This window comes from Ptychodera flava, chromosome 16 (assembly GCF_041260155.1).
Source record: "Ptychodera flava strain L36383 chromosome 16, AS_Pfla_20210202, whole genome shotgun sequence".
NCBI classification, from domain to species: domain Eukaryota; kingdom Metazoa; phylum Hemichordata; class Enteropneusta; family Ptychoderidae; genus Ptychodera; species Ptychodera flava.
Genome location: NC_091943.1, coordinates 36,144,739 through 36,160,999, shown reverse-complemented (window position 1 = coordinate 36,160,999; position 16,261 = coordinate 36,144,739). Strand labels below are relative to the sequence as shown.

Genomic DNA, 16,261 nt, shown 5'->3' with positions numbered 1-16,261 from the left:
GAACGCTATTTGGAAAGTGATAATTATCGTTTTTATCCGATATCGTTTAACAAATTTTTTCACCCAAGGCCCGATTTTCTAAACTTCAGCTAATTTCTAAACTTAGAACGATATTTAGAAAGTGATAATTATCGTTTATCGTATATATCCTGTATATTCTTGTAAACCATTTTCCACCCCAACTCCGACTTTCTAAACTACAGCTAATTTCTTAACTTAGAATGCTATTTAGAAAGCGATATATTATCGTTTTTATCCGATATATCCTTTGAAAAAATTTTCACTCAAACTCCGACTTTACAGCTAATTTCTAAATTAGTAACGCTATTTAGAAAGTGATAATTATCGTTTTTATCCGACGTTATCCTTGGAAAAAAATTTCCACTCCAACGCCGACTTTCTAAACTAGAGCTATTTTCTTAACTTAGAACGCTATTTAGAAAGTGATAATTATCGTTTTTATCCAATACATCCTTGGAAGAAATTTTTCAACCTCGTGCCCGACTTTCTAAACTTTCTAAACTACAGCTAATTTCTAAACTTAGAACGATATTTAGAATGTGATAATTATCGTTTTTATCCGATATATCCTTAGAAAAACATTTTTCACTCCAACTCCGATTTTCTAAACGAGCTATTTTCTTAACTTAGAACGCTATTTAGAAAGCGATAATTATCGTTTTTATCCGATATATCCTTGGAAAAAATGTTAAACCTCAGGCCCGACCTTCTAAAATTTCTAAACTACAGCTAATTTCTAAACTTAGAACGATATTTAGAATGTGATAATTATCGTTTTTATCCGATATATCCCTGGAAATTTTTTTTCTACTCCAAGCCCGACTTTCTAAACTAGAGCTATTTTCGAAACTGAGAACGATATTTAGAAAGTGATAATTATCGGGGGTTTTTGCTGTGTTTATCGTTTGTAGCTAGTTTAGCTCCCATAGGGAACACACGTAGTTTAGAATTGGCTTTCAGGAATTCCGCACCTAACTCTGAGTGCGGCGGCGTTTATCCGTGAAACGTTGACAACATACACGATGGTAGCCGACCGAGCCTTGATCTCGGCATTCACCGAGTAATCGTTGAGCGACCTCCTTCTCAACGCCATCGGAATTTATCCATACTTCACTACTCTCAGCAACTTTGCCCGTGATTTTACTGTAAAGGAGAAAATTGGCTCCTTTCTTTTTTGTCTCGACGACATGGCAAGCATACTGCGTAGCAGTAGAGGCAGTCATATTAATTACTAAGTAAAGTAACATCTGATTGGCTACCTTGATTGCCCTCCTGCAGTTGCCGCCAATGAAAAATGTTTGTTATATTACATGACGGTATAGTGACCTTTACCCTTGTCTGCGTCTACCATTTTTTATTTAATTTTCACCTGAAATTCTTGCCAAGGTTATTCAAGATTCGGCAGTAGAACATGGATATTTCTATATATTGTATGCAAGGAACCTTCATTGGTACTGATGAAAAATTATCCTCAGGACCATCTGGCATTTTTGACACAATAGACGAGGTCGGCCAACGGACTATTAACCAAAGTTCACAGGCCGACTTTTACCACGATATATCGTGATAACAAGTGTACATTATAAACAGAGCGACCTTATCGTTTACAGTTTTGTCGAGTTGCACGATCCGTCGTTTACACTCTCAGAGGCCGAGAGTAGGGCTTCAAATTTTTTCGATGTATACCGTTTTACGACAGGCAGACAAAACTCAGCGTCATAATGGACTGTAGGCCTATAAAATGTCTAAAAAAATTACGTCTTTTAAGATTTTACGGTATCATTAACTGATTAACCGATTAACTGATTAACTGATCGGTGGTTTTCAGCAGTATCGAGGTCTGCCATACTTTCAGAGTCATTTTAATAACTTTAAGCTTTCAAAGGGCGATGAGACCCAGCAAACTTTTCGATCAGAAAATATGCATTCATTTCCGGATTCCGCGAGTGGCGACGTGTGCCATTCATGTTGTCTGCAATTTCTATAATCGAGAAAAAAGTTACGATACTTATCCTGTTAATTAAAAGTATAACTTCATCTGTTCTTAATGAATGCAACAGATGCCACATTTAAGCATATTTATTTATTTATTTTCAAATTTGTAAGTAATCCATACGTCATATCAAAATACCTACCAAGTATTTTTTCCCTACTGTTTTACATTACAATAAAAAAGTCGTAGTGATCAATGTTTGCATAAAAAATATTCATACACTACCCTTTAACACGATTGGAACTAATTTGGGAAAATTGGATGAGAGTAATTATTAGGGAAATGTAACGAAATCGAAATTTTACAGCTGAAATTTTACAAAATCATTAAATAGTGTAAAATTTGAAATATTGTTCTCATCGAACAAAACAACGAAAACACAACGATTATTGCATAACTCTTTCATCGGACTCATTTTTGTGTAAATAAGTTCATTTTTGTGTAAATGTACTAAAGAAACAGGACAAAATGCTTAAAAATTTCACTACTTGACGACTTTTGAGTCAGGGCACTTTTGAAATGCCCCTGACTTTTCCTGAATTTAAGGCTTCATAAACATTAAATTGAGTCAGGGCACATTTTAAATGACTCGACTGACTTAACTTTAAATCAAATCGAAAAGCTTCATTTTGGTCGAGAAAGTGACAAACTGAGATATATTACTATTGTTTCAGTAATGAAGAAACTACTGACAAACTCTTATATTTTCATTCAAATATGAATATTGTTCATATGTTTTGAACAATTTTGCAATTAGACACTATCATGCACTAATTCTTACTCATAACATTTCAACAGCATCATAAATTTTGAATAAAATCTTAAAGATGGTAAGCAAATATGGTGTAATATTCGACAATTTTCTAAAATTCTTGAGAAATGTTGCCAATCCAATTATCCCAAATTAGTTCCAATCGTGTTCTTTATACTCATGACTGTTTTTCAGGATACTAAGTTGTTCACTCACTCTTCTACCACTTGCGTTGGCTTATTTCAGAAGTACTTTTCAAAATAAATATCTCGCTATGATTTATCCTCCAGAATTGGAGATTGAAGAAACTACAGAAACGGCCTCTTCTGCTTCATATCTGGACATTTTACTTGAATTTGACTCTAATGGTCACCTTTCTACTAGGCTATATGACAAGAGAGATGATTTCAACTTTAGTATAATCAATTTTCCACACCTCATCAGTAATATTCCACTCTCACCTGCTTATGGGGTATACATTTCCCAGCTTATTCGATATGCAAGAGCATGCAGTTCATATGGTGATTTTGTAGAGAGACATGGCCATCTCTCTTACAAACTTTTAAATCAAGGTTACACCAGAGCAAGACTTGTCTCTACATTCAAACGCTTTTTGGCAGGTATCGCAAGCTGGTAGATAAATACAATATCTCTCTTCGACAAATGATCACTGATGGCATCGGTGACATGGGCCTTAGTTAGTGACCACTACCTATCTGACTTAAAGATTGATATATGGCGGGTGCCACATGTGGGGCAGGATGCGCTTACTATTTTCGAAACACCTGACATCACTTCTTGGTCTTTTGGCCAGAGGTCCATATATCTTTCTTTCATGAATTTGACTTTGTTTGTGTACCGTCTATTTACTGTCTGTTCTGTGCTGTTTTGTGTCTATGTTTACAACTATTGTCTTACAAATTTTGACCTAGTGTTATTGGATTATGGATTGGTATGATTGCGATTATTTCAGCTCGCCAACCATTTTCAAATCACAATATCACATGCCCTGGTGTAGTATACAATAGGACTGTTCACAGTTTACGTCACTGCAAAAATAAATATTTGTCCGCATTTTTAGATTACGCTTTTGAAATTGCGCATGCAAAATCGACGAAAACAAATCTTAGTAGGCGACTGCTAGTGTAACAATGAATACTAAAAGGCATATTCACGACTCTAGAGGCAAGCTGCAAAAACGGCCATGTATGCAACATTGATAAGATTTGTCCGCATTTCAAGCTGCGTGTCTGATGTCGCGCGCGTACAGCTATATTTAGTAACAAACGTGTAACCGTGAACAGCGCTATTGTGCACAGCAATGTAGAGAACACCATTCCCCATAGAAAGTTACGATAGACAAAATTTCTCGCTTTCATCAGCCACATGTAGCCAGTGCATGAGCCTGTATTCCCCGGCCCCTGGGTGTTTGACATCATTTTATAGTCCGAGAGTGGGGGATTTGACATGGCTAGAAAAAATGTCAAATTCTCCTGTTAGTCCCGTAGTCCCCCCCCCCCCCCGTGGTGGAAAACATTGATAAATGTGTGCGCATGACAGTGAGGAAGATGAGGGCTGTGATCTTTTTCAGATTCCAGATCATGTCAGATCATGTACATGAATATTTCATGATCATTCACCTACACTATTCTGCAATCTATGTGAACAATAGTCCTTTGGAGTGAATACTTACTGACTCTATTGATAAAAGGACATGAAAAATTAAATATTACAACATTCAAAAGCATAGTATTGGTGGAGAAGTTGACTTTAATGGTCGTTAACAACTGCCATTATTGAGGACCGGCAGTTTTCTTTAAGGACCTGAAGCTTTGGCTTGGTGCAGGTCCTTATGACCTGAAGCTATTTTCTCTTAATTTCGCACACTGCGTTGCGATGTTACAAATTACTCACAAAAACAACTGTGCAACTTAAAAAGAAAAGCAGATGCGATAACATTTGCAGATTAAATCGACATTACTTCGCCATCTAATTATCCCAAATTTATTCCAATCGTCTTAATGCGTTCGATACTGTCAATCGGCATGTCAAGTTTTGCAAAGTCTTTGCCTTCCTCGGGGCACAACAGTAATTATTTTCTTTACTCTGACGCTTTTGACAAAAAGTGTTCTCTTGTAGCTGGTAATTCTCTGGGTAGATATGATTGTCCTCTCACAGACTATCTACAAATAGCCTTTGTAGGAGAGACATTTCTATGAAAGCTTATTGAAATGGGGCACTGAAGCCCTGAAATGAGGCACTTATAAGCAACGTGTATTTTCGTTAAATTTTTACATGATAGCGTTTTATACTCAGTATCTGTATACCATAGTTCTATCCATTTGCTTATATGCAGGTCCTTGTCAGAAAAACGTATCTGCATCGTAAAAAGGGTATACCGTTAGTGTCCACGTTCGTGCATTGAAATCTTCTTTTTACTTTGTGACCGAAAACCAATGTCATACATGTCTTTGTGAATTTTTCGTGGCATGATCCACTATACGTACATGGGTTTACATTGTGTGTAAGCACCTTATATATTGCGAGAAATGATGACGTCTACCAAGAAATATTTTGACGAGTAACGTACTTTAAATTTTCTGAAATAGCGTGCATCGAAGGATATAAGCATACACTATATTACATATAGCGCCCGTACACGGCTGAATCCGAAGTTTCAGTCCACCGAGGACATAAATTATGTTGTTGAGTTTCCTATATTAGCCGCACTAGGTTTTCTTTCTTAAGCTAATAGGAATGTTCAACAGAGGAGGCAGATATTGATACAAGTTATCTGAAGAACTCTAGATCCTTTAAAATTTACAGAATGTCATGAGTGGATTACAGGTTGTGCAATATCTGTGTTGATCAAGGGTATTTGACAGTTGGTTTGTTCTACCCCGGTGGCTCTTTCAAAGTTGAATGAATTGTGTGTTTTTCATCACCTCAGAGATATAATCATGTTTTGTTTAATTACGAACAGTCGTTCGTTGACGTGATACAAGAGCTTGCAAATAGTCAGGCAAGAGTTGTCAGAGAAAGATTGATTTTTTTTGCTTTTATTTTTTAAGGGGGATATACAAAAAAACACCACAAGGAGTTTTGACACGCCATATGCTATGGATGTAGATAGTCTGCCTACTCTGACTGTCAGTTCAACATCACAGTACTCGAGCATGACACTCGGTACAACTGGACGAACATATTTTTATATTTTTGACTTTCAGGAGTCGACATCTCGGCTAATGCTATCGACTTTGCACAGCATAACAACTCTGTAGATGGAAAAACAAAATTCCTTGTTGCTGACGCTATGTCTCTTCAGAGCAACTTCAGTCACTTTGAATAAAACCTTCACAAAGGTTTCCTCCAATGTGGCTCTTCAATGGACGGAAGACAAAGAAACAGTGTTCCGAAACATTCATTGGTGTCTTAAGGAAAAAGGGTCGGTTTTAGTTAATATCGTCCGAGGCGAGAAGCAGAACTTTCATGAGGTTTATCATGGAAGTATGAAACTGAACAAATGGAGGAAGTTTTTCAAGGTATCTATAATTATTTTTCATGGATGACATGGATGGATGTGCCAACCAAAAATATGTTTGGCATTACTTATACAAACAATATTAACAAGGCAGTATTGCTGAAGGCAATGAGTACTTGGGCCGTGATAGAGTAATTTTGAGGACAATATATACTACTATTCAAATATGGTCTTGAATTTCCTCCTGTCAATTAGGCATTTGATTAACTGGTTATTAAACGAAGCAATGCATGACAACGGCAAAATATGTCTAGCAACTTTTGTGGAGTTTGAGGCAGGGGTTCTTTATTTATAGTGGAAATTGCTTAAACTCCTTAAATATTCAAATTACAGCAAATTTCTTTTGTTCTCGATGGTAGATGTCTAATATTTAGATGGGCATATTTAGATTTCTACCCTATAGTTATCCCTATATACCAAAAATCGGACATCCAGCTCTATTGGCTTGCTCAGAATTAGATATGTGCATAATTAATGAGGTACAATATGTGGTGTCATAAGGTGTCCCATCATACCAAATATGAAGGGTGTAGCACTTGTGGTTACTGAGTTGTGGACAAATATATATATTTGAGGTCAAAGGTCATTGAGGTCACGTCACATTTTGTCAAAATAATTGTATTGCTAAGTTTTTCCTATATACCAAAAATCAGACCTCTAGCTCTATTGGCTCGCTCAAAATTAGATATGCGCATAATTAATGAGGTACAATATGTGGTGTCATAAGGTGTCTTATCATACCAAATATGAAGGATGTAGCACTTGTGGTTACTGAGTTGTGGACAAATATATATATTTGAGGTCAAAGGTCATTGAGGTCACGTCAGATTTTGTCATAATAATTGTATTGCTAAGTTATTCCTATATACCAAAAATCAGACCTCTAGCTCTATTGGCTCGCTCAAAATAAGATATGCGCATAATTAATGAGGTACAATATATGGTGTCATAAGGTGTCCTATCATACCAAATATGAAGGGTGTAGCACTTGTGGTTACTGAGTTGTGGACAAATATGTATATTTGAGGTCAAAGGTCATTGAGGTCACGTGACGTTTTGTCAAACAAATTATATTGCTAAGTTATCCCTATATACCAAAAATCAGACCTCTAGCTCTATTGGCTCGCTCAAAATAAGATATGCGCATAATTAATGGTACAATATGTGGCGTCATAAGGTGTCCCATCATACCAAATATGAAAGGTTTAGCACTTGTGGTTACTGAGTTATGGACAATAATGTATATTTGAGGTCAAAGGTCACCAAGGTCACATGATATTTTGTCAAAATGTCTGAGATATCTGCGTGAACCGATGGACTCACTGATGGACTCACGGACGGATATGACCCAATCTATAAGCCCCCTGGACTTTATCCGTGGGGACAAAAAACTGTGTCACTGCATCCTTTAGGCAATATGAATACGATGAGAAACTAAATTTTTATTTTTCTTGGCCTTATACATGGGAGTCTATGGAGGTGTAAACTAAAAAGTCCTCTAACACGGCCAAATTCGATCGCATTGTGAAACAAATCGACGTGCATCTGTATGGGTTGGGTACTATTCTTGTGCAAAGTTTGAAAGACATTGACCAGGGCATGTCTGAGATATCTGCGTGAACGGACGGACGGACGGCCGACGGACTGACATGACCAAACCTATAACTCCCCCAGGACTTCGTCCGTGGGCACTAAAAACAACGCAACAGTTATTACAGCTACACCGGCGGTAGGTTCATATCCAGAGCCCCGTACGTTCTGCCACCGTCGCTTGAAAACAATCTCATAAACCTGGCCATATGGGCAACTCTGTATGTGCAGCTAGCTGGATGCTTGACTTCCCGGAGAAGGCGAGCTGTCACGTTCAAGCTCAGGATTATTTGTCGATCAAATTTCAGTAAATTTACCTTACCTGGATGAAATTTTGTCTATAGGCTGAAATTTCGCCGAAGTTTGACGAAATTGCATCGATTTTTCAGGTTCATATCCGACATTTTTGAGTTTTGAGTGCAGACAGAAATAAGTTTTGAGGCAACATGGCTGCGACCCCTAGCCCTGCGCACGATGCTATGTGCTACAGCTAACACACAGCATCGTACGCAGGGCTAGCGAGAGAGTTGCCGACATCGACGGTTATTTACGAGAAGTGAATAAAAGACTGTCATTTTTGGAAGCGATCGAGTAGCTGAGGTAGGGTGGGATACGACTTGGGCCAAGAACGCTGAATTTCGGCAGTAATTTGGCTTTTTACGTCAAGTCCCAAAATGGATTTGAAGTCACCGACCCTACGTACGGGTCTTTGCAGGGCTGTGGTGAGCGGGGCGATTAGCTGTAGCGGAACACACAGCATCGTACGCAGGGCTAGTTGACCCCAACGTGAAAATGTGTTCGCGATCAAATTTTCATATATTTTTTTCAGAATTTTCGACAAAATCACTGCTTCTTAAATCTTTTGTAAAATATAAAATATAAAATAAAAATGCGATGTGCCATGTCTCCAGATTTCTAAAATATCGTTCGTTGACCGTTCGACGGAATACTCATTTCGCAAACTTGTGACGCAGTTGAAATTCAATACTGACCGCCAAATAATCTTAATGAGACGAGATCATTCTAGACATCCTCCAAATTATCCAACCATTCGCGTTAGAGTTCAGCTCACTTAGAGTATCATAACATTCTTCGGCCTTCGTTTAGATCGACCCTAATCTCTCCCATTTAGGAAATAAATACACAAGCCACCTTGACAAAACTTCGTGCACCATCCAGGACCAAACGCACTGCAAATCTGTCTTGACGTCATCATCTCCTTACATGGTAATCGGCATACCGTATTTTTTAGCAAAGGAGACACAGAATACGTCGGAGTATTCAGTTTCAAAACGTATTACATTGTGTGATGTTGTCAAAAAAAGGTAATGTTACTGCAGTGGTATAAATTACAAAACACAAAAGTTCAAATCAGTTTATTTTGGACTGGCTTTACCCAACATTTCATATTGTTTCTTATGCCAGATTTGACCACGTGCTTACTGGCGACCCCTTTACATGCAAATTTTGTGTCAAATGGTGTGTTCTCCTGGAAAACAAACGTACGATTCTATATGAAGGAGGCGAAATTGCCCTCAAAACTCGAAACCACCCCTTTATGGGGTGTACCTAGCTATTTTGAACGAGCTTCTCGAATCTGCAGCTCTATTTCGAAATGATGGTCTGGTTTTCTCAGCTCAAGGATAAGTGTTCTCCATCGCTGTGGGCATTACTATTCTCAACTGGGGGTACAGTTTCCAGTCGTAATGTTTTTCATTGTGTCCGGGATATAAAACCTTTCCTTTTCACTCTTTCACTTTGATTAAGACTAGTCCACATCTTGTCAGCGATTAAACATGTTTCAAGTTTAAATGTTAAATTCTGGTCTCGAGCCCTCCTGTTCAACCAAACTGAAATTACCCCTCCCACTTTGGCTCGTCCAGTGGGTGTAGCAAGGGTCGTGCCATCGCCTAGGAAACGGAGGGTGCATTAATTGTTGCATTTCGATGCACATTTTGATTATATTCAGAAGATTTTGTGGCAAAAACTCAGATAGAGAAGCATTAATATTCACATCTCACTTATTCAAGACTGGCTGAGAGCAGCACTTCCATTCAGTTAACATCATTACGCCATTTATTATGCCAAGAAAGATGAAGCCAAGACATTTTGCCCTCCTGGTCTCAGCCAGAAATGGTTATACCTTACAGAGTTTTTTCCCACGGAATGAAAACAAATGTACTTGGGCTGAGGCCCAAGTACAATAAAGAGAAGGATCGTCTCATCGGCAGCTGCGCGACTTTCTTCTCGATAAACATTGTCTCTTCAAAGAAATTGGCGATGAATATCGTACAAATGTGAAGCAAATCCAGCATTTGATGCATGTTTACAAGTTTTGCAGCTTTCCAATCACTGCAAGACTAAGCCAAAAAACGTTGTTGTATGCTTTCGTTTTTATTATGAAGCTGATTCGGATGTGATCACAAGTTTCGGTACAGCAGGTGTTTTAAAAAATTTGGATATGCACAAGGGAAGTTGGGATATATTCTGCATAGCAACAGTATGGGTGCCATACGCGTATCCGCAGAGGGGACGACCCCTCCCTTCAATTTGCAAGTTTCCCCGACTCTGTCTGTGACATAACTGAAAAGCAAAATTAATTTACATATTCTTCATCAAGAAGTTTCCTTCGATTGCAAGCCTTTGAAATGTGGATTGTTCCCGCCTTTTATTAATTATGTCATTGACCGAAAATGTAACACCAGATATACAGATATTGGTCATGAGTGGATTTTGATACCTTAAAAGATACTTATTATTTAAAAGGAAAGGGTCGTCGGAACTGCTCTCAATTGAGGCGATTGATAAAAGTTAAAACATGTTAAATTGTCGTAATGCACACACTATAGTAAAATTTAAATGTTGTAGCTATGTTGACGTGATGCATCTAGAAACCGTGCATGTTCGTAAACGAGAAAGTCGAACAGCAGAAGTTCCGACGACTGGTCATCCCTTTAATGAAGGGATATCCTTGGCAACTTAAACCACGGTCCCTCCACAAATGGAGGGACCGTGATCAAACGCTCTGCAATAGTAAAGTATGAGTTCTCTGATCAGTTCTTAGCTTATATGATAGCAGGTAAGAAATTCCGAGAAACGGGTTTTTAGATTTTTTTTGGTAATTATCTCGATTTCTATGATTATTTTTAGGGTTTCCAACCCACCTATTGTTCGTTCTTCGGAAGTTTCGATGATTTGAATGAATTAATTTCAAGAAGTGGTTTTAAGAAATATCCACGGACTATTGAACTCAGCAAATTCGGCTATTCAGCGGACACAAAAGAGGAAGACAAAGGTAATCCGTTTTAATGTGTCTTCACTGTCATCCACGTGTACTTTTTAGTACTTTCCCCTCAAATTAATAAAATAATAGTGCCAAATTTGATAATACATGAAATGTTAGTAGGTAAATTACAATTACTATTAATATACTGTTGTTATAATCATGAAGAAATGTAACAAACGTGCAACTGTATTGAAATATGACCTAAACTTCCATTCTTTTCAAACGCTGTGGAAAAAGCTTCACTTAAACTTGTAGTAATCCGTGTTATTTCTCCTACGAATATGTAAGTCAAACGTGTATTTAAGGGCTGTATCACATTGTTGTAATAAACCAAACAAAATGATGATTTGGAAAATCAGGCAATGTCTCTCCATATTACTAATACTGATACGTTTACCACAGTGCACAATATATTCTGCGAAAGATGACTAGAGTTTTGATACTCTTGCTTTGATTAATCCTGAGAAAATTCTTTTCGTATTGTCTGTAGTTACTCTTTTTCAAACCACATCATGAAAGCACACACACCTACCATGTCAATGTGCTCATTATCTTCCCTTTGTCGGGAATGTAGTGATACCGAAGCAATTGACATATTTGTGTACAGAGAAAATAAAGTCATTATGTACTCCGTCCCTTACTCCAATAGCCTTTATAAGACCTTTGATGACGCACTTGGAATTCATGCCAGTTGAATTACATGACGATTTTCTAGAAGACTGTTTCCAGATGGTTCGCAACACTTCGGCCAGATCAGAAGATAATATACTTACATGGCATTATAATGCTTTCGATGTAAAACTGAAGAAGTAGTATTCTGAATGCGAGAAAGTAGAGCTACAGTATGTGCGACTTCAAATATATTTTCGTTGTACATTTTTCATATAAACATGTACAAACTCAATATCGTAGTCATAGACTTCTGTGTACAAGTTCATGGATGCACAATGAATAAAGAAAATACAGGATAGTAAAATCATTAAAAAGACACCATGGCATTGCACGATTTATTCTTGTAATGATAACGACTTCATTTTTGTCAAGATATTAATCTTTTAGAAACTCGGAACTCTAATACCATTACCTGTTACAGCGAGGCTCACATACCATGGCTTGGTCACGTCCAAAATGCCTGCCCACAACTTCATTACAGACATTCATATTCGTACATCAGTACATCGGCTGTATTCATGTATTGTATACAGGTGTGTCGTATATTCAACCCGCCCCCAATATGGGGCTACACCGGATTAGCAAGTATATGACCCTTATGAAATGCTATCCCTCGGTCCGATTGAATACAAATGTTAATGCCATTTTCGATGCTGGTGTATTCCCGAAAGAATGGAGTATGGGGATTATCGTCCCGCTACATAAGAAAGGTAGTTTTCATGACCCAAATAATTTCAGGGGCATATTTATTCTGGATTCGATTGGTAAAATTTTCACTTTCGTTTGAATCAGAGGTTGACCAAATGGGCTGAGATGATTGGCTGCATACAGAGTGTCAGACTGGTTTCAGACGTGGTTACAGCACTATTGATAATTATATATATATATATATATATATATATATATATATATATATATATATATATATATATATATATATATATATATACATAACAATTGAGTTATAATGATGTACACTGCCGCTTTTCTATATCATATAGAGAACTTAATGAAAATCAACCGCAAACTGAAACATTGTTAACCGTGTATATTCACGTGTACTAGAAACTCCCTGTATACTGTAGGCTTAGTTTTCGCTATTTTTGAAAATTGTGATTACCTCATATTTGCAGATATGAAAAACCACACATTTCGTTGTTATTTTAGTCCGTCAGCATGGTTGAAAACATATCAAGTAAACGTGACTTAGAAACCGAAGAAAAGTAAACTCAATGTTCTCTATGGATGCATACATTACTGTCCAGATCCGAATTGAGGATGCGAAGTTGGTTCAGACACTGCATTAGTCAGAATAAAGGATAATTGACGATCAGTCTTATTTCAACACGAACAAAAACTTATAAATCTGAGTCGCATGTTGTCCGACAGACGATCCGTCAAATCGACGGTCGGTTTACAATCGGTATTTGTTTTTGTTCTACACGTTTTGCTAGGCTATTATGTAGCGCCCTAACTGAAAGTAATGCTACGGATAATCGTACTGCAAACATCGAAAATTACTTTGTTTCTCGTTCTCGTTCATGTATCACTTCAAACTTTGCACTTCATATCCTTTTTACTTCATCACATTGTTTAACAAACTCCCATCAGAATATTACTCAACAAACAGCTACTGCCATGATTATAACCTCAACAATGGATGACAGTACATTACAAAATTTGACAGACTCTATGTTTTGAGCTGCTATATTAACATGGGGATTGAGCCGAGCGGTTTTAAACTGCAACGAATTCACAAGGTGACTAGGTGCCGTGTGTTGTGAGCTCGAATCCGATTGAATGTTTACTTGATTCAATACTCGTAAAATTAAAAAAAACAATGTCAAAGCATAACTGCCGAGGTAATGGTTGTTGGTTAAGTTTGTAGGGAAAAGGGCGTTTTGAAAATTCGCATCTTTGAATCATTTAGAACGTCATTTGTTTTTAGCAACGACCTCTATTAAATCCATATAGGGACTGGTTAGTTTCTTCGGCCCCGTGGGGGGGGGGGGGGCGAGGGATTATTTTGCCGCATCAAAAAATGGCTAACCCCCCTATTCCAAATTTTGAAAACGGGTGACCCCCCCCCCCGCATGCGACAACCGTAAAACAAAAGGTGGACATAAATGTTATATATATATATATATATATATATATATATATATATATATATATATATATATATATATATATATATATATTTATATTATATATATGTATATGTATATATATTATGTTTTACATACAATTATATTTTAACAGTCATTCTGTGTTTTAAAGAAATTGTTGACATGTCACAGTTGTAAGTAAGATAGAATTTCAAAGTGTCAATCTTAAAGTTTGAATACAGTACATTTTGAATGAGCTGTGAATGTATTTCACACTTTCTATGCTTAACCAGATGTCCTGAATTGTTGTACAGAAATGGATGTCAATCATTAATATCAAACAGGAAAAAGCTGTAAATCAAAAACTTTGATGGGTGTTAAGACTTGCCAGCAATCCAATTAAATCTCCTGAAGATCTATAGAGAGGCGTTTTAGCCAAATCTGATGTGTGCATTGTCTGAGATGACCTTTTCTTGTAACATTGAAACCATAAAAGCACAGCTAATAATGACAAAAACTGCCCTTTTAACTGTTATTTTGGTCATAAAAAAGCATCATTCTACAGAAAACCTGAGACACAAAGGAAAACAGTTGCATCAATGAGAACGAAAGATATCTTGTCATTTTTCTATCTCTTAAATAAGTCACTGTATCAAATATATATTGTGAAATATTTGTGCATGTTGCTTTCTCATACTGAATTCTCATAGAGAGAACAGAAAAGTATCAGGAATTTGTCATCCTTTTCATATGAAATGCAGATTTCATAACAGTACACTTTCACTTAGCAAACATCAAGATATCTCTGGCATATATCTCTGATTTATTAAAGTATGGCGCCCGAAGGGCGCGGAGAAAAATATGAAACATCCTGATATCTCTGATATATATGTCATGCACCGGAAGAGCGCGCTGAAAAATGTCTGATATATATGAAGTAATGCGCTCGAAGAGCACTCTGAAAACTATTGAAAATATATTTCATATTGAAATACTTCGTGATCTTTTGGGGGCGCTGCCGGTCGGTGGTTGATTATATTTCATGTTGTGCTGATGGTCTTCATTTTGTCGCACTGCCTTGGTGATCTGATGTTTGTGACTGCGAGGCCGTCGTCTCGGTAGAGGCCGACGTTGGTTTTTCCAAGTATTTGGCTGAGTGATGGGAGGATGTATGCACCGAGTCAACACTGCTCAACACACGTACAGATTTCTTTCGAAATGTAGACACAGAAGCAAATTCCTTCTCATTAACACTTGAACGCGCCAGAACAACCGCCTCGTTTGCATATACACCTGACCCTATATATAGGTAGCAACGAGCCTGCCAACATCACTCCTGACGATTGCAAAGCACATGAAACAGTCTGTAGAGTAATCACGACAAGTTCCACGTCTAGCAATACCTATGCCCTGCGGAAACGCATCGAGCACTATACATTGCCTGAATTGACACCAAGCCACTGATATATATATATATATATAATATATATATATATATATATATATATATATATATATATATATATATATACACAAAATGTATACAATGTGCATGTATACAATGTGTATATATATATATATATATATATATATATATATATATATATATATATATATATATATATATATATATATATATATATATATATATATATATACACACAAAATGTATACAATGTGCCCTCCCGGTTATCACCATAATGGCTTTATGGCAACCTCTGAACTTGGGCACAGAGTGTACGGTTACACATTGTTGAGGATTGAAAATATGGACTCACCAGAGTGCTCCAACGGCAATACATACCATGAGCGAAGCATAGTGCCAACAGTGAACGCCCCTTATATTACGCAAGAGGCTGCCCAAACAATCTCAGAGTGCTCAACTACTATTAAAGCAGTGAGCGAAATACACAAAATGTATACAATGTGCCCTCCCGGTTATCACCATAATGGCTTTATGGCAACCTCTGAACTTGGGCACAGAGTGTACGGTTACACATTGTTGAGGATTGAAAATATGGACTCACCAGAGTGCTCCAACGGCAATACATACCATGAGCGAAGCATAGTGCCAACAGTGAACACGCCCCTTTATTTACGCAAGAGGCTGCCCAAACAATCTCAGAGTGCTCTAACTACTATTAAAGCAGTGAGCGAAATACACAAAATGTATACAATGTGCCCTCCCGGTTATCACCATAATGGCTTTATGGCAACCTCTGAACTTGGGCACAGAGTGTACGGTTACACATTGTTGAGGATTGAAAATATGGACTCACCAGAGTGCTCCAACGGCAAT

General features: G+C 37.3%; 1 protein-coding gene across 1 annotated transcript in view; it reads left to right on the top strand.

The window, feature by feature from the left end:
- LOC139114711 (juvenile hormone acid O-methyltransferase-like) overlaps positions 1-16,261 on the top strand; it is an 88,729-nt gene that overhangs the window by 8,964 nt on the left and 63,504 nt on the right. Inside the window, exon 2 of the mRNA XM_070676584.1 lies at positions 11,047-11,191. Coding sequence (XP_070532685.1) covers positions 11,047-11,191 — 145 coding nt within the window. The remainder of the gene's footprint in view (positions 1-11,046; positions 11,192-16,261) is intronic.